Source organism: Pseudopipra pipra, chromosome Z (assembly GCF_036250125.1).
Source record: "Pseudopipra pipra isolate bDixPip1 chromosome Z, bDixPip1.hap1, whole genome shotgun sequence".
Taxonomy (NCBI): Eukaryota; Metazoa; Chordata; class Aves; order Passeriformes; family Pipridae; genus Pseudopipra; species Pseudopipra pipra.
This window is the reverse complement of record NC_087581.1, coordinates 26,965,206-26,992,279: the sequence shown is the minus strand read 5'-3', so window position 1 is coordinate 26,992,279 and position 27,074 is coordinate 26,965,206. Positions and strand designations below refer to the sequence as shown.

At 36.1% G+C, this 27,074-nt stretch overlaps 1 protein-coding gene across 36 annotated transcripts in view; it reads left to right on the top strand.

The window, feature by feature from the left end:
* PTPRD (protein tyrosine phosphatase receptor type D) overlaps positions 1-27,074 on the top strand; it is a 1,159,674-nt gene that overhangs the window by 872,073 nt on the left and 260,527 nt on the right. For all 36 annotated transcript variants that reach the window (XM_064641432.1, XM_064641445.1, XM_064641443.1 and 33 more), the window contains one exon: positions 9,066-9,233. In XM_064641432.1, the coding sequence (XP_064497502.1) occupies positions 9,149-9,233 (85 nt within the window). In that variant the 5' untranslated portion in view covers positions 9,066-9,148. The remainder of the gene's footprint in view (positions 1-9,065; positions 9,234-27,074) is intronic.

Here is a 27,074-nt window from a genome sequence, read left to right as displayed (position 1 = left end):
ATACCTGTATACAGTAGAGATCAGATTTAATTTTTCTCATACCCTTTATGAAAATAGTGTTTATTTTGGTGGGTAGTGCATATTCTCAATTTCTTACTGAAAACTGGGAAAAAATGCTGCAAAAGAAGCTGAAGGTTACACAGTGTCAGTATGCAATTAAAAATTGGGTTAGAAATTATCAGCTTGTTGCTAAGACCAGCATGCTTGTGAGAGTAAGGTCAGAGCTAGTTTTTCTTTAATATCATCAGCCCAAAAAAGATGAGTGCTTGGGAAGCTGTTGCAGGACTTAAATTTGAAAAATTCTTTCTGAAATGTTTCCTGAGAAGGATGTGAAACTGGTGAAGAATATATGGACTATACATAATGTATTTGAATCTATTCTGGTACTCTATAATAGAATTGTAAGAGGATGAACCACAGGTCTAACAGGGATTTCTTTTTAGTATCACATTATTGTAACTAAGACATTTGGGTACCAAGTTGCCTGGGCAAAACAATGTGAATGAAAGCTCTTGGTATAGAAGTTCCACAACTTGCAAGCACATAGAAGATATATTAAAATCAAAAATAAGAAAAGAACGTATGTGTACTAACAAATGTTTTGTACACACTCAGATTGTTAGGTTGTTTAATGTTTAGTAATAGATTTCACAATGGAAGTCTTTTGTCAATCTCAGTTTGCTTTCACCAGATCAAATACAAGAAGTCTGTGGGAATATAACCTTTCTGCTTCTCACTTTACATTTGAAGAGTTTGTGGTATAGGTTCTGTGAAGCACCCGAAGTGCCACTTTAAGTGGCTATAGTAAGTCACTCATTTCTGCTAATTACAGATAAATCTGTAGTAGGTAATGAAATCTGCAAAGGAAAATATGTTTTGAACCATGTTATCTGTCTCTGCTGATAATTTTATGATTTTATTTGGTAACAAAACTAGCTTGTCAACATTATGACATTAGTTTGGTGTCTAAAACCAAAATGTGGCACTTTCCTTAATAAGGAAACTTGCATCAATAAAATATATATAGGTTTTTGTTGACTTTTAACTCTTTTTTCAGAGTTTATAACATTACATTTACTTTTTCTTAGAGTGTAGTAAAAAGTAGTGTACATTACAAAGATAATTTGTAGTTCTCATCTCTTTTGCAAAAGACCTGTGGACAACTAAGCATAGTTATGCCGTATCTTAGTATGGGAAATGCATGGTGCTGCTATTGCTTCGGGGAGTTTTTGTACTTTATTGTCAAATAATTTTATAATGCCAACTACTGTTGAAAAATAACCATTTCAGCTCTCCATCTCTTCCTCTAATACAATTGTATTGCCATCAGCAACATTATAATAAAGTGCAGTCAGGCTAAACTAGCTGCAGCTGGATTACTGTCCTGTGTGTACTGCAAATTCAATGTCTCAGTCAGTCATGCTTCAATCTGATTAGCCAACAAGTATATTGGAGAGTATTGAAACAAAACTAAAAAGTGAAAAGGAAAAAGAAAAGCCATAAAAGAAGAAATTACAAGAGAAGAGAGAAAAGATGTATGGCAATATTGAAGTCAGATTTGACCTATTAGCTTCAAACTTGCAAATATGTTTCTACCTTTATTTTAGTATCTGCAATTGCCAGTATGCTTCAACCATCCCTGATCCTAAAGGTGAGGCATAACCTGAATTTTTCATACTTTCCCTTCTGAAAAAGACACAGAAAAGGGAAACTTTTTCTGAAAATAAGTCAACTCTTTAGATATAGTCTGTGTCATGTGTACAGCAGTGGAGCTCTAGAATCATTCTCATTGGTAGGTCATCCAAGTACCTAGCTGTGGGAGGAAGCAAGCTCACTAAAAGATGCTACCTCTGACAGTAACCATGGTCCCGGAACTTGGCTGCTCATGGTACCGTCTAGCTGCTCTAACTATTCATGCTTTTTCATGCGACTGCTGGGATCATCTGCTTGAAAGCTGGTTTCGAACCCCTTTTCCTGGGAGTGTCTGATGAGTATGTGGCATACAGCACATTGGCTCTGTGAATGTTTTAGTATGTGGCTCACATGCTCATAGGTTTAGCCTTTCCTAAGAGGTGATAGCTGCACAGCTCTACTGTTGTTCAAGTAATGTGGCAGACAGCCAAAGGAGACTGTAACAAACTGTCTATGACAGATACCCATTTTTTATTATTTTGAAACAAAAAACTAAGACAAAAATCAGTCTGTAAATGTTTTTACAAAGACCACAGTCATTGTTCTTAAGTCAGACTTTGGAGGCAAACAATTCATAGAATCATAGAATCTAGAAGAATTTGTGTTGGAAAAGAAGTTTAAGATTGAGTTCAACCATTAATGTAGAACTAGGTCCACCACTCAACTGTATCCCTAATCACATTGTCTACATGTCCTTTAAATATCTCCAGGGGTGGTGAATCAACCACTTCCCAGGTGAGACTGTTCAAATGCTTAGCTACTCTTTCAGTGAAGAAATTTTTGCTATTATACTAAACCTCCCCTGGCATAGCTCAAGAGAGTTTCCTCTTGTCCTATCACATTTCACTTGAGAGAAGAGACCAATCCCCACTTGGATACAGTCTTCTCTCAGGTAGATGCACAGAGTGATAAGGTCACCTCAGAGTTTCCTTTTCTCTAGGCCGAACAACCTCAGCTGCTCCTCACAGGGTGTGTGCTCCAGACCCTTCACCAGCTTCATTGCCCTTCTCTGGACTCACTCCAGCACCTCAAGGTCCTTCTTTAAGTGAAGGACCCCAAACTGAACATAGGATTTGAGGTGCAGCCTCAGCAGTGTTGACTACAGGGGAACAATCACTTCTATAGTTCTGCTGGCCACACTATTGCTGATACAGGCCAGGAAGCCATTGGCATTCTTGGCCACTTGGCCACGCTGCTGATCATGTTCAGCCGCTGTCAACCAGCACCTCTACGTCCCTTTTCACTGGGCAGCTTCCCAACTACTCTGCCCCCGGCCTGTAGTGCTGCCTGGGGTTATTGTGGCCAAAGTATGGGGCCTGGCACTTGCCTTTGTTGAACGTCATGCCATTTTCTCGGCCCATCAGTGCAGTCTGTCCAGATCCCTCTGCAGAGCCTTCCTACCCTCTGGTAGATCAACAGTTGCACCTAAACTTGGTGTTATCTGCGAATTCACTAAGGGTAGACTTAGCCCCCTCATCCAGATCATCATGAAAGATATTGAATAGGACTGACCCAGTATCCCTGGGGGATACCACTAATGACCTGGTAATTCTATGCACATTATTATGGATTTAACCCTCTTTCTCTTCTGTGGTTAAAGATCATAATACAGATTAGCCTGCTCTTCTTTTTCCCCCCCTTTCTATCTTTTTGTCTGCCTTTCTGTCTTCCTGTCTTTTTTTAACAAGTGTCAGAATAGAGTTTACTTTCTGTAATTTCTCATACGGGCAAAGTTGGAGATGGATTATTGCAGGGTAACCATAGTTAAGTAATTTACAGGAGTCAAGACTAGGGTATTGGCAGAGTTTGTGTTTCAGACAAGAAGTCAGTCTTAGTACAAGATATTTCATTTGTCCATGTAACCTGTTATCTATGGCTTTGTAACATGATTTAAATTATTACAATAGATTCTTAACAACATGTTGCTTTAGTATCTATTGACAGATAACATTGTATGCTTTTCTCACATAGCAAGGCTATTTCTAGCTGAGGACTTCAGCCATTGCCAGCACAATGCTTTTTCCTTGAGCCATTATTTGGGAGGAACAAAGTTAAGTTATGCAGTGTTCTAATGAGTTGTTTCTGCACCATGAATAAGAAAAGTTCTTAGGACTTGCAAAAGTGACTAAGATGGCAGAAGTGACTAAGCATTGAGATACCTGACAACTTACAAATGGGTATTTTTATTCATGATTTAGAATGTGACTGAAGCTGTTTAAAGATCAGGCTAGGCAGGGTTTTCTGTGTATGGTTTAAGATTACATATAAACATGATTATTTTCATAAATAAATGTGAACTTTAAAACAACTTTCTACATGAGGAAAACATCCCAGTAGTGTGCTTTTAAGGTGCTTTGCTGTCATTGAGTTGATCTATTCACTAAACAGTTTCATTTATTTCTCTGGTTATTGAAAATCCATTTTCTATTTTGCATGTAACAGAAGAATCCTTGTTGAAGTCCGAAATAGAATTACAATGTAGAATCAGATATATTAAGTTGTTCAATGTAAGCAAAATTCTACCTATCACTGCAACTCATTTGTGCTTTTATAGTGATGTAGTTCAAAGGCCTGCATGATGTCAGAAAGTTACTGTTCTAGGATGGGTGTTAACTCCTGTTGGATTAAATGTAACAGGGAAATTCAGGAATGATAGAAGAGCATTAAGGGTGTATTATTATCCAGAGATTGATAAGACTAAACTTTGGAACACTCAGCATAGCTTTCTTTAAAGTTTCCTTTATCATGTGTTTGCATTTTGGCGTTTTAAAGAATAAAAACATAATGAAACATGGAATTTTTCCAGAAGGTCAGCTATGAAAACTTTTATCTGTTTTAATCAATAAAAGAGCAAGCAAAATGTTGAACATCAGATAGTTGCCCTCATTGCTTTGGAAAATACATTTAATTCTCTTTAAAAGATACTGTTTTACCCAGAGGTATTTCTGAATTGATTTTGATTAAAGAGCTTATGAGCATTAATTTTATGCATTATTTCCTATTCTTTCTAGTAATGATTCAGCTGTCAGTCAGGTTTTTGCAGCCAAGATTTGTCCGTGAAGTCTTGTTTATTTTCTTCTTTAAGGAGGGATCTTTGTTGATATGCAAATGTATGAAGTATTTATACTTCTTCCATGACTAGTTCCAGTAATATTTTTAATTTGTTTTTCATATCTCTTCTCTTGCATTTTTCTGGTATTAGAAGTCTGTGGCTTGGACATGGATGTAATTTAGGGTTGTGGGTGTGATGAATGAAATGTAGAAACAGATTTCAACGCAGTCTCCTGTTATAATCTTTGTTGCCAGGTATTCTTAGAGAAACACTGTTTTGTTTTGTTTTGTTTTGTTCTTAATATAAGGGAAAATATAGATGCTTTCTATGGGAAGAATTTGGGACTAAAGAGAGATGGCCATTAATTAAAATCCAAACAATTCAAAACTTCAGAAAAGTTGAACAAGAAATCCTGTTTGTGTAATGGCACAAGTGAGCTCTCATACCTTTGCAATCTTTTTTTTCCAAACTACCAAAAAAAAAAAAAAAGTCACTGTTTGTGGGTTTTTTCCATCCTACCTCTGCTGTGAGTTCTTTTTTATTTGTGTCTTTTCTGAGACCTCTTGAATTTCTGTGTTATCAAGCATTTACATGCACATGCAGGCATGGAAAAGCAAGCAGAAAAATAAAATTAGTATTTACTTTTTTTTTACTTTTGCTTCTAAGATTTACCTCTAGGTGTGCATTTCCTATAACTGTCTTGAAGCAAGGACCATCTCCTGAGTACTGTGGTAGCACCTAAAAGATTATTTTTGCTACTAACATAAACAGACAGCAGGGAAGCTTTCTGGTGTTCAGATGTTTGATTCACCCAGTTGATCCCTTTGAGGATAATTGTTGCAAGTGCCCATGCCCAGGTACCATCATCTGCTGTGCTCATACTAAGGAGAATTCTTTTTTGTGTCTGCGTTGAAAACTGGGAAGCTGCACATCTGCACTGTTATTGATCCTATTAATAGATAACAGTAATCAGGAAAAATCTATCCTCTTACTTACTTACATGTTATTGTTAGATATACTACCTAGTTTCATAGATAACTCTTTTAGAGATATTGGAAGAGTCATTTTTGATTATTTAATACAGCAGTTATGCAGTACTTATCCTAAAATTAGAACAGCTTTTATTAAAGCTTCAGAAAGAGAGTTGTTTTTTTTTTCAAATAGCTGTTGATCTCTCTGTAGTCGTGATCTCCTACCAAGGAGAAGCACCATCTTTCTGTACACTGGTACAGTGTGAATGTTTTAACATGGTCTGCTAATAGAGCACCTCACTCTGGATTTATTCTGCAAGGCAGTTATTGGTCCTCTGATGACAAGGCTACTGTAACCTGGTGCTGCAAATGCTATTTGTGTTTTCACTGTCTTTGGTACCACACACTGAATGTAACAAACCACTGGGGTCAGGAGGAAAGAGAAAAGAGAAGGAATTATGTCATTTAATAATTAATAAGGCTTTAGATGACTATTTCACTTTGGAACTATTTAGGTGGCTTGATTTGAAAGTTGGTAATTGTCCTGATAATTGCGTTTAGTCCTTATAAGGAATTGCATCTCCAAGTCAGTTTGCACGAATAAGCCAAGTACAGACATACATTCATTCATGGCCAGTCTTTGTGAACGAAGATTTGGGAAAGGTTTTTACGCTTCGAGCCTGCGCAGTGGATTTTTTAGTTGAGACACAGTGTGCGCTGAACTGAGCCCACCCTTTAATCCTGAGGTTCATCTGCCAGGGCTGAGCGAGCTTGGACAGTGGCAGCGAGGTCCTCAGGACGTAGGTTTGTTTAGAGTGACCTTCTCTTAGATGGATGGCCTTACAGGGCTGACGAGCTCCATCTGCCCGGGGAAGTCCCCTGACCGGGAATCGAACCCGGGCCGCGGTGGTGAGAGTGCTGCATCCTAACCACTAGACCACCAGGGGGCCCAGAGACGTACATACAACGTGATTATTAATGTCAGTGACATTAATGACAATTATTAACTGTCAGCTACAGTTGTCAGTAGTAGGATCTCTGTCTGAAGGTTGGGGGTTTTTTGTAGGTAAAGCTGAGGCAGACTTGTATGGAGAACTTTTAATAGGACCTAAATGTCTCTTGCCTTACTTCTTTCTAGTATTATCAGCTCATCATCCGTGTGCCTCCATTAACAGTGTATCTTCAACTCACTTAAAAGAAAAATTACTCACCTTCTGTCTTTATTTAGGTGCTTCTCTTTATTTGACCTAAAATACTAGAAGTTTGCTGTGGAGGCCTAAGCAGGCCAAGAGGGAAGACAACCGGCAAAAGGTCTCCTGGAAACTTTAGTGTGTTTATCAGGTTAGCTAAAGCCATGACAATCAGAAGCATCAAAGAAACGAAGTACTGAGGGCTTTCATTTTTATGATCTGACTGATAATGAATATTATCTTCAAAGCAGAGACAATGAGTGCAGTATTCCCAAGTGGTTGTATGTGCATTTAGAATGAGAGAATGGAATAATAAAAAAACCCACCTTTTTCTTCTCAACCTTTTAGTTGCCAGGTTTTGTGATGCATCCCCTCCTTTGCTGCTCTTAGGGGATAAATGCATATTCACATATCAAGATCATGAGATTTTTAGAATTCTTCCTTTTTCCCCAAGCAGACAATAATATGTTTTCTGTTAGACACCACATTTAATATTTTGATGGGAGTCTTGAAATGTATGAAAATAATCTCCAGTGTCCCATTAAAAGACTGTTGTGTAAAACAAGTACCTTTGCGGTCACCATTTTTGTCCCCTTCTGTGCTCTTCTTATTAATTATCAGTGTCATTTCCTCTCCTCTTTCTCCCCTAAAAGGAGTTGGGGAGTAGTTAGTTCCATTCACCTTCACACATCAGCTAGTGTGTTTGTGTGCTAATGAAAAGATAGTTTGATTCACAGGTGAGCTGCCTTTAGAGATAGCTCGAGGCTCCCCTGTAACTCCTACGGTCCAGAAGAAGCAAGATATAAATCACCTCTTCCTTGAAAGTACATTTCATACAACTGCATCTTTGTGATAGCATTGGAATCATTACATAGCAGTTGGCTCTGATACAGAACCTGCACAGACACAAATTGAGTCCGACAGGACTGGTGTCTCATGGACTTTGCTGTCATTTGAAATGCTGGCATGAAGATGGTAGCAATGAAAGGGGGGAGCTGATGCCTTTAGCATTTTGCTATGAAGATTTCTTAGGCTGGTATTTTTTGATGGCAGTAGCTGATACAAATGATAGTTTTACAAAAGAGATTCGTAACAGGCATAGGTTTCTACCAGCTGCTCATGTCTTTTCTTCCTTGAGTAAATTCTTTTGAGCATTGCACTGTACTGAAGATGGGCTCTTTATGCCACCCACAAATCTGTAAGATCTATTTAGTGGAATGATAATTAGTATACTTTTTTTCTCTGCCTTCTTTGTTTTTGTCTTTACTGCATGGAAACCACTTGTGTAGTAATGAAGGTAATATCAAATTGACAAAGCTTATATGTTGCAGATCCTTCAGAAGGTATGATTGCATTTCATGTTATTTTAGTGACAATGTCAGGCTGATAAGGGATATGTCTAGTATTACCTGTCTGAGGGGAAAATATTTTTATATTCCTTAATTTCTATTAGTGTGGCAAATTTAGACAGGAATGAGACATTGTTTTTTCAAGTCAGGTGCTTGAACTGTAGTGCTCCCAGTATATCATATTCAATTATGCATCATAATAAATGAAATTAATTGAATTGGAATATCAGCTCTTTATTCAGTGCTGGATTTCTGTTTTTCTTTTAGGCATAATTCAGGAAATCATGACAGGAATTTTAACCTTTGAAAGTTGTTGAACTATGCAATATGCTATTAACACCTCATGAAGCAGATTTTGCTGTGTTATTCCTACCAAATGCCAGGGCATCAACTCCCAGTATTGTCCTTGCATGTGGATTTATAATGGATCTTTAATCCACTTTGATTCCCTTCTTGCAACATGAGTATTCCAGTGATGTATTATACTTAAACTTCATCAACACAATCAGTTCCTGTGGTTCAGAAGGTGCTGTTGAATACAACTAAAGAATCAGGATGTGACAGATGCTTGATTATGGTGGTAAAGGTGCACTGAGAAATACTTTGGAACAGTGCTAACATATACTGTACCTTGTATATCAGTGCTGTACTAATATATATCAGTAGCCTGAAATGGATTGTGTTTCTTTTTCCTTTTACCTTAATATTTGTCTTTTAAAATTTTATTGCCTCAAATTGTGAATGGTTTGGAAAAAGAAAAAAATAAAAACTCTGTCCTATTCTTTCTAATTCTATTTTTATCTTTTCACAGGCTCTGAAAGTACTTCATCTGAAATTTCAGACCAGACAGACTCGCAGTGGCTTCTAAGCCAGTGAGAACAAGGCTGCTAAAGCATGCTGGTGCCAAGCTGTCGGATGATGCACGTAGTCAGGCCAGTGGTGGTGCTCCTGTGCTTGCTACTGTGTGCTGATGCTGAAAGTAAGCTTATTAATTCATTTGGGCTTAGGTTCTGGCCATGATGAATAGTTTTGTTTTCAGCTGGTGGTTACTAAGAGTCTAGGAATGAGTTTCCTTTTGAGTAATTCTTAAAAAACTGTAAGGTCCTCTCTATATCACAACCAGTGTTTGCAAAGGATTGTTTATGCGACTTCCGTAGGATTTTTCTTCTTAATTCCCCTTTTCTTAAGCATCTAATGGTTCATGGTAAGGTGGTGGAGACCATTGCCACAAAGCTACATGGTTAAAACAGAGACTGACCTTGATTACCAGACATTGGTCAAATACCTTAAAGACATCTGTCATTCTTTAAATAACTGTTTCTTTATTTTGGTTAAAAAAAAATCCCACTCCCAATTAATATCCAGTCCAATTAAAATTCCAGTTCCTTTGTAACTGCCACAACAGCTGTTCTAATGTATTATTTCCGACAGCTGTCACAGAGTACAGTATCCAAACAAATCAAGCAGAACTGACAACTTAGTGGCTGGCCTAAACCTGTGACAGTTCAGTAAGGAAAGGCACCTATGTTTACTTGTATTGAGGGGAAGCTGTTGGATTTTGGTCAATTAGATCATCTATTAATGGGAAGATAATATCTTCTTTTTAATTAGGAAATCATTAGGTCTGCCTTGATTACATGTTTTCCTTCTCTCAGCTGTCCTATGGCTTCTTGGAGAAGTAATGTGCAAATGTGAAAAGCCATTTGCTTTCCACCTGTTGGTCTGCAGTTTACTGCAAACTAACTGTTATGTTTGCTACAAGCTGACTGTTAATATTCACTTGATTGAGGGATATTTTTCCTGTTGAATCTTCCTGACTATATGCAGATACATGATCAATCGATAACTTTGTTCTAGCTCTGTCTTTAGAGGACTTCTGTGTTTTATCACACCTATATTAAGTAGGAACGTAGAATAAAAGAAATATTGTTAGTAAGGTTGAATGAATCAGTTCTCAGTAAATGTGTATTGAAGAGTTCCTGATCACTCCACTTATTGCCTGTGGTCCAGGTATACTGTGTTACAGCAATAAAATAGATACAAAATCTTTTTTGTTTCATGCATAATAAGACTTCCGTCTTTTTAAGTGTAGCTATATGAAAGTGAAGTAAATGGGGGAAAAAAAGAACAAAACATACATGTTTTTTCAGTACTGGCAGCTGAGATTCTTTGGCCCCTTTCCAGATAGATAATGACCAGCTGGGATGATTGTGTCTAAGGTGAAGCCAAGGACATTTTAACACTTTAGCCAGCAAATAATTAATTGGGAAGTGGGCCCATATGTTGGATGGTTTTGCAGTTGTTGTATTCCACCTATTTTAAAAGTTGTAAGATGCTCAAAGATCATCTTTTGTGTTACTCTCAGAATGAGACTATGATTCTGAAGTATTTAATATGCACAGGCTTTTAAACTGCTTAGATAATTATATACATACATACAAATGGTATACATTATATGGTACAAATTAAATTGTGTGTCATATATGTGTTTATGTGACTCCACTTAATATTGCATTTTTATTGTGAGTTGTGAATTAATGTTATTCTATTTTACCATTTTCTTTGAGAGTCACAGTAGAGTCACACACCATACTTTACTTGGAAGATATGCTGAATCTCCACAGACGTATTTATTTTATGGCCTAGGTGAGAGATAGGACAGCATTCATGAGCCTTCTATATGTAGAAATACAGAAAGATGTGTCTTCTTCCATGATTAGCCCTTCTCACTTGAAGAAAAATTCCTGCTGTGCTGGAGTTGGTCTGCCCTCTGCTCTTGCAGATACTTTTGCTCCTCTTTGTTTAGCTCTTTCTAAAAGGGTCCCAGACCCTACTTTTGTCTAGTGCTCTTCTTGAACTTCTCAGAAAGAGTGGCAGGACCGTGTTACTTCCTTTTAGTGGGGAGAGGACACAGAAGGTGAGACAAAGGGAACAAAATAGTTGTCGATTTTTTTCTCTGTCATCATGTAAAGGCAGGCCATGCTGTCCTTTTCTTTCTCATAATTTTTCTTTTGCTAACATCAAGGTACTGCAGAAGAAAAGGTATATCCTGACATTGAGACTGCATTGTACACTTCCTAGAGTAATTGCAAATGGGTAAGGAACCCATACTCTTCCAGTCTCACTGTGAAATCACTGTGAGTGGGATCCAAGTAGCAAGCTGGCTTAATGCTGTTGAAGAGGTAGCCCTTAGAACTTTTCTGTTTACATACAACCTTCACAAGTTGAGGAACAGAATGAGGTATCTTTGTTTTGTGAAAGACCCCAGCCTCTGAAATGTGGTGGCATGGGCTGATAAACTCTCCTGTAGTCCCTTCAAGGGATACAGGATGGAAGTCCAGCTTCCCTGGTGGACTAGATGATTGCAGTGTGCCACTTAATGTGTGCAAACAATATTTGATTCTTACTGTTTATCTGTAAACTAAACTTATGCTTGACTGAGCAAAGTAAGCTAAACTGAAAGGTTCTAAAATTACCTTAGCTCTTTTACCTTTTCTTGTTAGTAATATGAAGTGTTACTTGTCAGGATTAGAAGTGAAAATCTCAAGAATCGTGAGGTTTTAGAACCCTCTTTTATGTTTGGTATTTGTAGCTTCTGTGAGAAGGAGGAAAACGCTTTAGCTGAGGAAAGAAAATGTTTGTCTTCTTTTTTTGGAACTGCATTCTGGTAGTTTACAGTATTTTTCTTTGAGTGCCTTGTTCTCAGTGGTGTAGATGGCAACCATGTTAAGGCAATGCTTCACCACATCTACTGAGATATTAGTAATATAGCTTTGTTTATCACAAGAAAAGTATGTTTTTTCATATTTTCTAAGAGAACTAGCAGAAAAGTAACTTTCTAGAAGCTTTCTACAGGTATGTCTGTTTGATAACAAGAAGCATGTATGTTTCAGAGACTCATACATGACTTATTTCTTTTCAAACTATCTAATATGGTATACTGTTACCTCCTTATGACCTTGCCAAATGTCAAGTTAATCACTGAGCTTGAAAAAATATATGAAATACAAAATGCTTCTAAAAGGGTTACTCCCGGTCTTTCCTAGTATCCTAGTTTTGAAAATTAGGAGTCTAATTTGTATTAATAGAATAAAATATTTTTCTGCAGATAGACCTCCTGCATTTTAGTAATTAAGTTCATTCTTGTGCATCCTGTTCCTTTTCCACCCTGAGAAAGACCTGATTCAAAATTCTCTGCTGCATTCCAGTGCTTTTCTCTATTTAATGCTTTTCCTTCATTCTTGGTTACATAGTTTCTGCTCTGATATTTTTCTTCTGATACTTCTTTTGAGATGCTGTTTTAGAAGAGAAGCGACAATTCTTTTTTCCTTCAGCGGAAGTGTTTGCAGTTGACTGTACAAGGGCAAACAGAAATACTAACTGCAAACAATACATTTGTTGTATATTGCTTCCATTCCCAGTTGTTTAAAATGTGAATAACGCTTAGTTTTCTCTCTGGCTGCTAATGCATATGTTTTAGTTACCATCATGCTGTTTTCTCTACACCAGGATCATGAAGGGCTAAAATAGTTCTGACAGGACAGTGATTACAGATAACAGATGTTGGGGTGATCGAGACAAATTCTTATTGAAATAGGATTTAAAGACAGTAGTTTAGTATTGGTGAAACCAGTTTTTCCTCTATATTTTTTTTGGTTTTTTACTTGTTTTTTTTTTTCATTTTGCTTTTTAAGGAACACTTGTGTTTTTCCCTGCTAATGCTTCTCTTTCCCTTTAAAAAATTTTTATATTCTTCGAGAAGCTAAAACACATTCATGCAGTCCACATTGAAATTTTGTTTCTAAGCATTGTCTACAACACTAAACTACCCTAGACAGATCTTTCGAAGTAATTAACTTATAGAAAGCAGTTATAATAAGTCTTGCAAGTGGACATACACGGTTTACACACACAAAAAAACCCCTATTCCAGAATAGCTTCATAAACACTACATGCAGGCAAACCCAATGTGGATGTTATTTAGTATTTTTGCACATGTGCCTTTGGTAACTAGGACTAAATTTGTTTTATATTAGATTTATATTTAAACTCCAACATCTTTGAACAGATAATTTAAATTATTGCATTTATTATGGTCAGCAGCAAGAAAAATCTAATGATTAAATGTTTCTGTTCTTTGTCAGTATTTTTTTGCATTTTGCTTAAGATGCATCCCTTTGTTTTCATTGCTCTTTCTTTCAATAATGGTGATGTATGCAGAACAGTTGAAATATGGAGCTTTTTTTTGGGGAAAAAAAAAGCTTCCAATTTTATATTCTTTTTTTTAAGGATTTTTTATATGCTCTCTTCAGTTCAACCCTAGGACATTTTTCGGTTGATTTGATGAAAATTCGTATATTCTACTGTGAGAGTAATTTTATATTGCACTTGTTAAATATAATAATAACATATGTCAAGTAGATTACTCATCAGTTCTCAAAAGTTTTAGTTTTAGGGAAAAATGGACAGCTAGTTATAACAAACCATTCCAGATGTATTCATTTTGCTCTGTAGCAAAGTGAAGCCTTTGGAATAAATGTGATAGTTGAGATGAAGTTGAGATGAAGAATCAGGGAAAGTGAAAACATTGTGTGGTAATTCGAAACATACCAACCTAGTTGCAGAAACTACAGATAATACAGCTTTTTGCATAAACCAGGGTATATCCAACCCTTATTTTTCAAGTTCTTACACTGAAGAAAATTTTATTAATTTAATTCTAAGAGTAACTACCACCATATCTGTTCCACTGCCATAAATTATTAATAGCAAAATTGTGAGCTGCTTCAGGAATAAAATTTTTCAGTTCACATAATTGTTAAAAACGTGTATCTGTACATAACCAAACATTTTGAATGTAGTATGAACAAAAGATTTGTGTGTATTTTGTGAAATGTAGAGTCAGAATTAACAGGGTTTTGAAGAACAACTGCAGAATGGTTCTTTGTTCATCTCTGCAGCTTTGAAGATTACTGCTGTGTCTCTTTCACAGCTGTTGTTAATTTTGGTAGTTGGTGGCCTCTGCCTCCCAAAACCAGAGCAGTGAACAGAGATGAGTTCTGGGCTCTGGAGTTCTGAGAAGCCTTAAAGCCCTGGCAGTTCCGCCTGTAGGTGACTGTAGAGGCAATGAAGTTCCCCCAGGTATGAAAGCCTTACATCTTTTGAATTTTCTGGAGTGTAAAACAGAGTCAGAAAATTCAGGCTCTCCCATCTTTCCAGACACCAAGAAATATAGATAAGGGAACTGTATTTAATGGCCTTATAGAGTTGGAAAAACCCACATTATTTAGATTAATGTTGTCTTTTAACAGAAAGTGTTTCTGGAGAAACTACTGTATGGGTAGTTATCTCACTGTGTATAATTCCCTGCAGCATCAGTAATGACCACTGGCAGATAAAGGAATGTGGGTCATTAATATTCCTGTGTCAGAACTGTCACTGAACTCCGGTGTGTCTGTCTGCTGGATTGCTTAAGAACATGTCTATATACTTTAGAAGTTTACTAGAAGTACATATCATAGTCTTGATATAGGGAAATTCTTAGGGAAAAAGAAAGGAGAAACAGCAATATAAAAATTTTAGATTGTTTTAGATTATATTCACACAGTAGAACAACTGCTGTGGTGGTTCAAAGTATTTTTGCCCCCTGTCTGAGGTTTAATTGTCACTGGCTGAAATGGAGATAGAATCTTGAGTAGCAGCATCTGCTTCAGTAGTGAATTTCTGACAACATCTTTAGCAAATTATAAATATCTGAACATATGTAGGAAGATCAGCATTCACTGTTGTCCACCCTGTGGACAAACTCCCCCCCCCCAAAGTAACTGATGTATAGGGTCTTTCTGTCTTAAGTAGTGTCTGCTTGAAGCAATATTTGTTCAAAATAATTAAGTAAATATTTTTTAATTTAATCCTTTCAAATTTTGGTGAATATGCACAGTTTTTTTAAATGATTTTTTGTTGATGCAAACCAAATTGATTTGACTGCTTCCTTGTAAAGGTAGCAATGTGAAGCATAACATTACATTTTGACTTTAAATTGCTATAAAATAGGTTTAAACGTAAAGTTGGTGTGCAAATTGCTACTGTGGCTTTCACTGAATCACACAAAACTGTAGGGTACGTGTTACAAGAGAAATGACTAGAATTGATGATTACAGAGTTTATGTTGTGTAATTGAATATATTGATAAAAGGCAAAATTTGAAATTACTCATACAAGGAGAAATAAAAATGTGTGGCATGTGGTCATTTCAGTTTACAGGAAATTCTGGGAGATGACTGTAAACAACACTAGACATGGTAGTAGCAGATAACAGAATTTCACAATGCATACCACATTCTCAAGTTCCTTACAAAAACTAAATTTTGGGAGCCTTTTCCTAAGAAGGCTTTTTTCAGGAAGAGAATTTAAGAGAAGTTTAAAATGTGTTATGTTGGGATAGAAATTCTTCCCCTAAATATGTCTGTGAAACTTAAGGGGATAGAGTTTTTGTTCCAGTTTCTGCTTAAGAGCTGATTTTTAAATTAGTTTGTAAAGCTCTCTGTGCTTTCTATTTCAGTAGCAGCGTATGGATGGAAGAGAGCTTCCACTGCTGTTGATTTTATTTTGGCACATGCAATTGTGAAGGAGGCAGAAACAACAAGGGAAAGCGACAAGAAATTTATTCTGGCAGTGAGGGTTAAGGAGGTATGGGCATTCCAGGACGGTTCCACCTGGGTCATCTTTTTCCTCAAATGATTTCACATACACTTCAGAAAAATCTATAAAATAATTGTTGAGAATGTTGACAGATGATTTCTGGATTAGAAAGAGAAATAGTCAATTGGTCTCATGTTCTAGTAAAACAGCACACATTTTAACAGCAAGAAAGAGAGTAGTATCTTTAAATGTAATTATTTTTTGATGTAAAAAAGTTCCTTGTGTTTAGATGAGGCTGTAGGATCTAACATCTTTTGATTGAAAAGCAAGAGTAGGATAAATGGGATTAGAAAGACAACCCTGCATATATGGTCATAGTGAGGATAATAATGCAGTGTAAATCTAGTCCTGGTTTCTTATTCTATAATGTTTAGTGTCAAACTGGAGAAAATACAAGGAAAAGAAAGACTTAGATTCAGGATTAGGAAAATGCTTTATCATCTTTGGTAATAAGTTTGTTTATAAAACTGAAGGCTTATTTCAGCTGATAGATACGTATTTTCTTCTGAGAAAATGGAGATTGCAATAGATGATTGTGCTCAAAAAATTTGAGAAGAATTTAATTGTAATCTAGTGGCTTGTTTGGGATAATTACATTGTAACTACTGTGACAGAGTCCTTAAATGTCAGTTTGCTACTATATATCTGAATATTCTCAGATTCAGATTTGATCCATTTTATAGACAGTAAGCAGGGTTCTATCCAGACTCATTACAGAAGTGACAAGGAGAATTCAGGGGGTTTTGTTCTTGTTGTTGGGGTTTTTTTCTTTTTTAATGTAAAAGAACTAGTATTAAGTCTATGGGTAACTCTATCTGAGGAAATAAGGGAGAGGAGGAGATTACTGGAAATTGTATAAACTTTAGTGCATCCACGTCTTTCATACTAGAATACAATCTGATATACCTGTCTCAAGAAAATACAAGATGCGTACAGTGACAAGTCAAATGGTCCAGGGGATGGAACAACTGCCACGTGAGAAGGGACTGAGAAGGCTGAGGCTCTTCCATTTTCAAGAAGAGATTATGTAGGTGGGTTGTGGGGATTGCGGCTGAGTTCTGCAGGGTAGAGAATAGAGTGAAAACAGAATGGATATCCACCTACCCATAATAATAGAACTGCGGTGTTTGGGGAATTTAGTAGAAGACTGATTAAAAGCAGTAAAAGATGGAATTTACTCTTGGGTTTTGTGGAGGCAGACAGTATCTACAGTTTTAAAGAACTTTAAAAGTTCGTGTACAGTAGGTCTACAAATTAGTACTAAGAGACCAAACAGGAATTCCAGCTTTAATATGCTTAGGCATATGAAGAGAATGGACCTCACAAAAATTGCCCAGGCTAATGTGCCCAGATAGCATCTTCTCTTGACACTGCTGGAGAGTGGTGGCAGACTACAAAGACTTAGTGTGTCCTAATAAGGCATTTGCTTTGTGATCTTAGACTCCGAAATACATAATGAACAGGCATTGTTCACTGCTGTTTAGCCACACTGTAATTTTTCCAGAAAAGCTGATTTGGAGATTCGTGTATCTCACTATATCACAATTTTATCACAGTTTGATATAATTGAAAACTAGGAAGTGAAGTGAAAGGCAATGGCAAGCATTTAAGCAAATGCATTTTATAATATTGGAAAATGACAACATGACTGTTACAGTTGGCAGAGAACACACATATGCCAGCTCTGTGTGTGTGTGTGTGTGAGAGAGAGTGTGTGTGTGTGTTGCTGTGGGGCAGGAGGCACAAGGATTAGAATTATTTTACAGGATGTGTTCTGATGCTTTACAGTTCACAGGTAAAGTACATTAGTGGAAAATCCTAGTTACTTTTTTTTCTTTTTTATAAACCTTCATTTCCAGACATATGAAGAAGTGTAACATGTTCTCTGACCTTTTTCAATATCTGTGGTCTGATGAAAGTGACTTAAAGGTTGTAACATCTTAAAGATGTATGCATCCTAAAAAATTAGAGGTAAACTGCAACTCAGAAAGATCCTACAACATCTCAGGAAGATGACATTTTATCTACTCATAAGTCCATCTTTTAAGATAAAATGGATAAGATTTTTCTTTAAAATATGAACAGTGTATAGTTGCTTTTAAAATCAAATATCTCATAAAGAATTAATTTAAATTACTTTAAAATAATTTGCAATTTGCAGTGCACCAATTAAAGATAAATTTGTTAATAAAGACTTTTATTAAAATTTTAAGTTAATTGAACATGATTCTTTTAGATTGATTATTTGCATTTTACTTAGCAGCTCAGTGTTGGTTTTTACTCATGAATTATTGACTTATAAAAACAGTACAATAAAATGGAGTGCTTTGGAGACTCATAGGTATAATGGTGTGGTAACATGAGTATATTAAAAATAGCTTTTAGTTTTAGGTGAAAAATGTGAGGGATTTTCCCATGGCAGAAAGTCTCTAGAAAACTTTTGTGTTATATACTATTTGACAGTAGCTCAGTACCTACACAGAGTAGGAGCTCATTTGGTGTCTTGAAAACCTTGTGACAATTAGTGATTGATCTCAATTTAGATAACTGGTAGGTTATGTATAGACAGTTGAACAGCAGCTAAAGCCTTGATAAACCTGATTCTTAATTCTGGATTTTTCATGCATCAAGTGTAGGATATAAAATAAAAAAAGGAACATTTCTTCTTGAAGCGATAAAACTTACATTTACTGCTAAATACTAATAAATGCATTTTGAATGCTCTTTCAGTTTTCTTCTTCGTTTTTTCCTTCTGAATAAATATGAATATGTGACAAGATTTTTAACTAAACTTGCCCATGAATTTGTGTATTTGATTTGAATTACAGAAGTTGGAATATGTGAATAAAATTTGTAGATTTTATTTATATGAAAATATTAGAACTTCCAGCCAAATTATTCTCATTTCCCCACGTGCAGCAGGATGGTTTGATTTGTTTACCCTTTTAATAGCCAGAAAAGTCCATCTTTTGTCTAGAATGCATCAAACCTTCTTTTCGGTGTGGCATAGAACAGTATTTTTGCATGGGTTCCTTTCTACATGGAAAGGAACCCATTTTTGCATGGGTTTCTTTTGCACTTGTTTAACTGAGAGTTTGTAAATGCCTGTGTTAAAATATATTCATTTCTGCCACTGAGCAGATCTGCCAAGTCTTTAGCCTCTGATTTTTTTGTGTGTATGTGCATTTTTTTCTTATCTTTGAGTACATAGTTCAGTATCTTATTGCAAAATACACTTTAACCTTGGGGGAAAACGTGCACTATTCTCAGACTCTGAAGATCAAGAGTTTGGATTTCTTTGATGTTAATAGATCTGTCATGTCTTTCCATTTTACAAAGAAAGCATTTGAAGGATCAGTGAGAGTAAAAAAAACGGTCTCTAATTTAAGAGGATCAGATCTACACCTCTCAGTTTTTAATGTGTCTAATGTGTGGCCCTTAAAATCTTTCTCATATCAACAAGCCAAATTTTTTCTAATTACATATTAGTATTTTCTTAATTGTATTGCTGTTTACTTCTTCGGTGTTGAATGGAACGTAAAACTGCAACTGCAAGTTTTATGTAGAAACTCTTCTGCTTGAGCTATCAATATCTTGAAACAGAAAGGGCTACTATCTGTTGTGCGTAGGTCAATCTCAAAAATAATATTTCTTTGACATCTGATGATAGGCAAGAGGAGGATCTATATGGAGACTGTCTTCAAAGGAGTATTGTTTCTTATGTTCTTTTCACCACAGTCACCCTGGTACCTGATCTGAAGCTAACTTTCAGGACATAGATTAATAATCCTTATTTGTATTTCTTTGCCTTACTCAAGTATATTCAGACATTACAGATAAATTTTAATAGCTTTCATATTTTCTTTTTGAGGAAAAAGAAGTTATTAAGGTAGCAAACATTTCTTGCTGTTTGGGAGAACACTTCTAGGAAAGTGCAGGGCAGGTAGTGCGCAGTTCGAAGGAAAGCTGATGCCTTTCACCATACAGTAGTACTACCGCCACCAGGATCTCATAAATAAAGACCAATTATTTTAGAAGGCTACTGTAATTTGTTTCCAAGAACTGATTCAGAAAAAAAAAGGTAATATTTCATACCATATGCTGATTTCATGTATACTCAAATGCTTTGAGATTGGTTTTAGAAAAGATCTTCAGCTCCAAGAAAAATATTTCAGTGATACTAATTTCTGATTGCAACAGTAAAGATTTCTTTCAGGGGAAGTTACAGTCTAATATTTTTTTTCCCCTTTAGAATGCAGACATGGTCCAGAAAGATGTTTGACATAGAAATGATTTGGAGGTGAATAAGAAATGAAATCACAGATGGCATTTAACTGTAGAATTTATCTTAGGGTAATTTAAATATCACCACTCTAGTATTTATCTCTTAATGCTCCTATGTAAAAGGCTTTTAAAGATATGTGGAGAATTTCTCTGATAGTTAGTGCATTTTCCTTTTTCTGACAAAATACCCTAAGTTGCACAAAGTCAGCAGAATTTATGGTCTTAAAATAGTGTTGATTCTCTGGTAACCTTCTTTTTTTTGTCACAATCTGAGTACTCAGCCCCAAGTTCTGCATGACCTTTAGGGCAACAGGTGTACTCTCTCTACACCTGCAGTACTGGGTGATTTTTCACTTACAATCTGTGGCCCAGTTTCCTTCAGGCAGAGCTGGAGTGCATTCTGACTGGAGAAGAGGGAGATATTTTCTGCTTTGAGAAGGCATCCGTTTTGCTTTGACGACGTACTCTTCTGCTGGCCTGGGTGGAATGCAGAAGGATTTCCGTGTACCTGCAGAGCCGAGCAACATGCCATGCCTCAACTTCACCACAGTTATGTTCTGTACCAGGGGGTAATACCGATCTTACAACTGTGCTGTGAGTCTCCTCCCTGTTGGTGAAACAATTCAGATTTTCCATATCCTTCTTTTACCCTTTCTACCTCTTCCTGTGCTTTCCATTTCCACTTCAGCTGGTTCTATTCTTTCTCCTGCTAGCTTCCTCACTCCTCTCCTAATGTCAAAAATATGCACCAGTTTTCATAAATGTCCATGAAATCTGGTACAGAAATGTTGTCAGTTGTGCATCACTAAGTAGAAACAAAGCTGGAACAGCCATGTGGGAATAATAGACTGAAAAATTCACCAAAGAAATTTCATTTAAGTTGCAGAACCTCATTAGAGGTCAGTAAAGTAGCATTACAACAAAAAGCTTAAGCAGTAGGCTCTTTGCTTTCCTCATATGCAAATGGGAATGAATTTTTCTGATTTTCGATATTTTACTTGACCAGAATGTTACCAGAAATCACAAAGATCCTTTTGGTGGTATCTATGTTGTATGATCAAACAGGCAGTCAAACAGACAAGACTTTTTTTCTGCTGATCTTTCAGTACTTTCAGTGAAAAAAGGGTGATCTCTAATTAATGTCACAAAAAGAAGCCAAACTAATTTTTCATCTGTCTAGACTAAATAGACCTTTTCAAAAGGAAATGTAATTGTGCACAGGCATTCTGTTTCTTTCCTTATTTTAAAAAAACCCCACATTCTTCTGCAAAGAATTTTAAGAATTGTCATTTTACTAAAATGTAACGTATTTTCCCAGTTTACTAAACTGTGGGATCTGTAGAATTGTTATTATGGCAAAGTTTTGTTTGGTGTTTTTTCTTCTCTGCATTCTTTTTTTAAAATTTTAATGCAACCTCTGTGTTTCATTGATTCTGTTGCAGTTTTTCTCATACTTAAGTATCATGTCCTTCACACAAACTCTCTGTAAGAAGAATGTAGTTCTCAGGGTCCTACCCTAAAAATAGAAAGTTTGGATAAACCTAATTGATCATAGACTTACTGTTGTTCATTATCTTAATTAGGCTATTAAATGATTGGCACTTATCCCTTGCTAACAAACAATAAAGCTTAGTGCTTTCCTGCTTGATCCCCTAAGAGCTGCCATTTCAGTTCTTCATGCAGTTCTTCGTTTGTAGCAGTTGTGCTGTCGAGAGGCATGAAGTCAGTGCACAGCACTCCGACATGAACAGCAGTCGGAAAGGGTTAACTGAGCCCATTATTATGCTTTCAGACAAACTGCATCTTATGTGTGTCTCCTCACTGAAAAATGAGAGACAATACCAAGCTGACTGTAGCTAATTAATGCTGGATAATGAACCATGTAACTGAGTTCATTGTAGAGATCTGGCTGGATTTTTTAACAATTAATTTTCATTGCTCATGGGTTTGTGTAGGTCTTTTTCTTGTGGACGTGTATTTCAATAAAAGTATTTTGGGTGCAAAATGGTTAATATTTTGCTTTGATAATACCAGATTGGACATTGACCTGTCCATATTCTGAATAATAATTTTGAGTCTGTGTACCAAATTCAGTGACTGAAAATTTGTTTCTAGTACTTTTTGTCAGATAGCACTGTATCAGTTAATACTGTATCAGCTAATATTGTATGAGCTAGTACTGCTCAAACAACTCTTCAGCTCATACTGAACAGCTACAACTGAATCAAAATCGTGATCTTTTGAAAACTGCATCATTGGCAGTGGCTGATTTCTCAGACTTACATGACAGAGTTGGCAATTTTATTTCAAGCAAGATATCTAAGATATTAGGAAAAATTTCTTTACCAAAAGGGTTATCAAGCACTGTAACAGACTATCCAGGGAAGTGGTTGGGTCATCATCCTTGGGAGTATTTAAGTGATGTGTAGATGTGGTACTTAGGAATATAATTTGTAGTGTACTTGGCAGTGTTGGGTTAAGTTTTAGACTCATTGTTCTTAGTGTCTTTTCCAACCTAAATGAGTCTGTGATTCTATCCTTGAAGCTTCTTGTAAATAAAGCAGTTCATGAGTTTTGGAGACTTCTTGCTAAAATTCTAACAACTGTTCCATTAATCTGTGTCTGAATATTCACAGTAACCTTTCTTTGCATTTCCTTGGGGATTCATTTGTATATACCTCAGATTGACATTAGCCCTTAGGTTCATTAGGGAAATAAAATGAAACTGGAGAATTTCTCATATTTGTTTCTTTAAGTAATATATTTTATCAAAGCTGTGCACAAAGTACTGTTTCAAGGGACCTGGGCAGAATAGAGAAATGGACTGACAGGAGCCTCATGAAGCCTCCTTTCCTCAAGAAAGGAAAGTGGCAAGCCCTGCACCTGGGGAGGAACAACCCCTTGCACGCTGGAGTCTGACCAGCTGGAAAAACAGCCTGACAGAAAAGGTCCTAGGAGTTCTGGTTGACAAAAAGTTGATCATAAATCAGTGATGTGACCTTGTGGGAAAGAAGGCCGATATCTTTCAGGAACAAGAGGATCCCTCTCTACTACTCAGCACTAGTAAGGTGCATCTGGGCTGCTGGGTCCACTGTTAGGCTTCTCAATACAAGAGAGATAAGGACGTGCTGGAGTGAGTCCGTTGAAGGCCCCCAAAGGCAGTGATGGGTTTGAAACATTGTTCATACAAAGAGAAGTTGAGAGCAGGAACTGTTTAGCCTGGTAAGAGAAGGCTGAGTCAGATCTTGTCCATGAATATATAAATACATAGAGGTAGGCTGTGAAGATGGGGAGCCACACAGTCTTCTCAGAGAAGCCTAGCTGACAACACAAGAGGCACATGACTCTCTTTTAAAACATAAGAGATTATTATAATTATTATTGTTGTTTTTACTACTCTTATTCCAAGACTGACAGAGCACTGGAATAGGTTGTCAAGATCGTTTGTAGACTCCATTCTTGGAGATTTTTTAAACTGAACAAAGCATGACTCTAGGCAAACTTCTGTAGCTGACAGAGGTCTCAGCACTCTCCAGATAAGACTGCCAGCTTCAGTGAATCCATGGTTCTATGAAAATTGTTAGCTAAATTTCAATGTGCTTCTAATAACTTCCACCTTATATTTCAACTGTTGAGTATGGAAGTAAAGTATTATTAATCCTACTAATTTTATTGAAATAGGGATCAAAAAACTACTGTATTTCCTTAACACAACAAAGAATGGGAGAAAAAATGGCAGATTAATAGTAGATTGGATTTCTTCTGTATAAAAAGATGAATATCACAATATTCATAATGGAAAGCAAACCCAAAACTTAAAGGTGTTAACACAACTATATGCAATCATTAAGAGAAAAAATAAGTAGGAGAGAGAGATAACATGCAAAACTACAGTCTGCCCTTTCAAATTCTACACATGGCAGTTCTGTGGCACTTATAATATAGCAAAGAACTGCATGATTGAGGTCTAAGAAACATAGTATTTATTTTGGCTGAAGAAATGATCTCTCTTTCCCCAAATATACCTTCAGTTGTTTATATAATAAATGTCTTTCATTGTCTGGGTGAAATCCTGCACAACTTAAATCAATTGGAAAAATCCTATTAAAATTATAGAGTCCGGGACTTACAACTTCCTCTAAATTCACACTGTGTGGAACATTTCATCAGAGTTCCAAAGGCAGTAAGTAAATAATTGACAAATTAAATTGGTACATTTAAAATAAAAGCTATAAAAGCTAAATAGATATCAGTTAAAAAGTAAGACATAGTGCATGCTCAGTATATACCAGTACTAAGTTTTAACCAGGCTATTGAAACTCCATTTAATCAAAATCCATACTATTTGAACAGTGTCTTTAGTGTTTTACTTTCTCAAGTATCTGTGTTGTAAACCAATAGATTAAAAAGTTAGTATAATGTGCTACTTTACTGAAGTAAATATACCATGAGTTCAATTAATAGAAATTGTATAATGCAGAGGGTACATTCTGGTTTTAGTTGCTTGGACTTATTCTAATAGTGGAAGAAAAATGTGTATATTTTTATATTTGAGTATATATTTTCCTACTGAATGTCAAGCAAAACAAACTTTTCATTTCAAAGCAACTTTATTTTAAATCGTGAATTGATTTTCATTAATATGTCTTTTTACTTCATTTTTTACTTTATTTTTTACTTCACTGATTTTCTAATGAAGTTTCTGACACCAGAAAGAATAATGTTTAAAGGTGGGTGACTGTACCTAAATTTTTTAGTTGTACAGAATTCTGTTGTAAAAATTGCTTAAAATGAATTGAAGGAAAGCTCTAAGGTTCTATTATTTATGGGCTTTATGTATGAAGAAGCATAATCAGCAGGTCAAGGGAGGTGATTTTCACCTTCCACTGCGTTCTTCTGAGACCCCACCTGGAGTACTATGTCCAGCACAGTGTCCCCTAGCATACAAATAACACAGACCTGTTGGAGCAAGTCCAGAGGAGGGCCACGAAGATGGTCAGAGGGCTGGGGCAGCCCTCTTACAAAGACAGACTGAAAGCGTTGGGGCTGTTTAGCCTGGAAAAGGGACAGTTCCAGGGAGACCTTGGACCTGCCTTCCAGGACCTAAAGCGGGGGGGTTGCAAGAAGGCTGGAGAGGGAGTTTTTACAACAGCATGTAGTGACAGGACAACAGAGAATGGCTTTCAACTGAAAGAGAGTAGATTTAGATTAGATCTTAGGAAGAAACTCTGTACTATAAGGGTTGTGAGGCACTGGAACAGGTCGCCCAGAGAAGTTCTGGATGTTGCATCCCTGTACATGTTCAAGGCCAGGTTAGACAGGGCTTTGCGCAACCTGGTCTGGTGGAAGGTGTCCCTGACCATGGCAGGAGGGTTGGAAGTAGGTGATGTTTGAGGTCCCTTCCAACCCAAACCGTGCTGTGATTTTATGTTGAAAAATTTATATAATTATTAGTCATAAAATGTTTAGATTTTTCATCTGTTTGCTCATAGATTGAATTTCTAATTTGTTTTCAAAACTGAATGAGAAGACCAGTGGTGACTGAAGCTTTGTAATACAAGACATAATCTCTCTCACTGGTTAGAAATTATAAAAGTACATCACAATACATCTTGGCCATTAATGGCTGACCTCCAGTGAGCAGTGAAGCCATGCAATTTAATAATTCCATTTGTGAAGAAACTAAGTAATTATAAGAAATGGAATTTAAGTACATCAAAATGATAGGAAGCTGCTTAATGATGGTGAAAACAGTTATAAAATGGAAAAACCCTTCTATTGATCACTCTGGGCTGGCTATTTTAATGTGCCATAAGGAATTTGAGTGCTGATCACAAAAAAATGTTAATATTTGCGCCTTCTTTTTGAGTGGCAGAATTCCACAGGTAAAAATAATAGTGTGCCACAAGAATGAAATTTTTCTCTTGCATTTATTCATGCAATGTTATTCATCAATGAAATGTCACACACACAAATGGAAAAAAAAAGGTAAATGTAGATAGTTCAGAATAATTGAAATGACAGATGGGATAACAAAAGATTTGAAGGCCTCAACTGTTCCTTCTGCTGAAAATAGTAATCCTGTGGTGTTCACTAGGATACAAAACCATCTTTGAATAGGAACTTAGGTTTAATGTTGTGATGTTTCCTAAATAATGATTAATCAACTACTGCTGCTACCTCAGGCTTTTACTTAAAAATAAATGAAGAAAATAAAAAAGGACAGATGCATTTTTCTGTTCATCTGATAAACTGATATAGAAATTGATGGATATCTGGAGTACAAAAGAAAGTGTTTCTATAAAATTTTTGTAATTACAAAAGAGAAAGAATGATCTGCACTAGAATTCTGGATTTGAGTGAAAAATACATCTGGTAAATAAATCACTTTCAAGGCTTAAGAAGCTCAAATGCTGTGAAAAAGTCTCAGAAATGCATAGTGATAAGCAAATTGTCAAATTAAGTTAGAAATGCAAATTTTATGGATGCATGTAAGATTAATATGAGCAAATCAATATATTTGATATCTGTTGCAACCTTTTTTTGAAATGTGATGTACTCATACTGAGATATATATGCAAGGGTTGTGCGTGTTAATTACTGTTGGCTATTAAGAACAAAACTCAAATGCAGAGCAGATACAGTATTTAACACCCATTTGTATACTAAAGGAATGCTAAAATCATATTTATTAGGTTAATATCTATGCAATAAGTTAATAATTTAGGAACTTTTTTCCTTAGGAATGTCAAGGCTTGTGACAAGTGGAAACACAGTTTACTATTATAGTGGATATGTGTTTAATACAGTTTTTATTTCCATGAAAGCGTGTAAT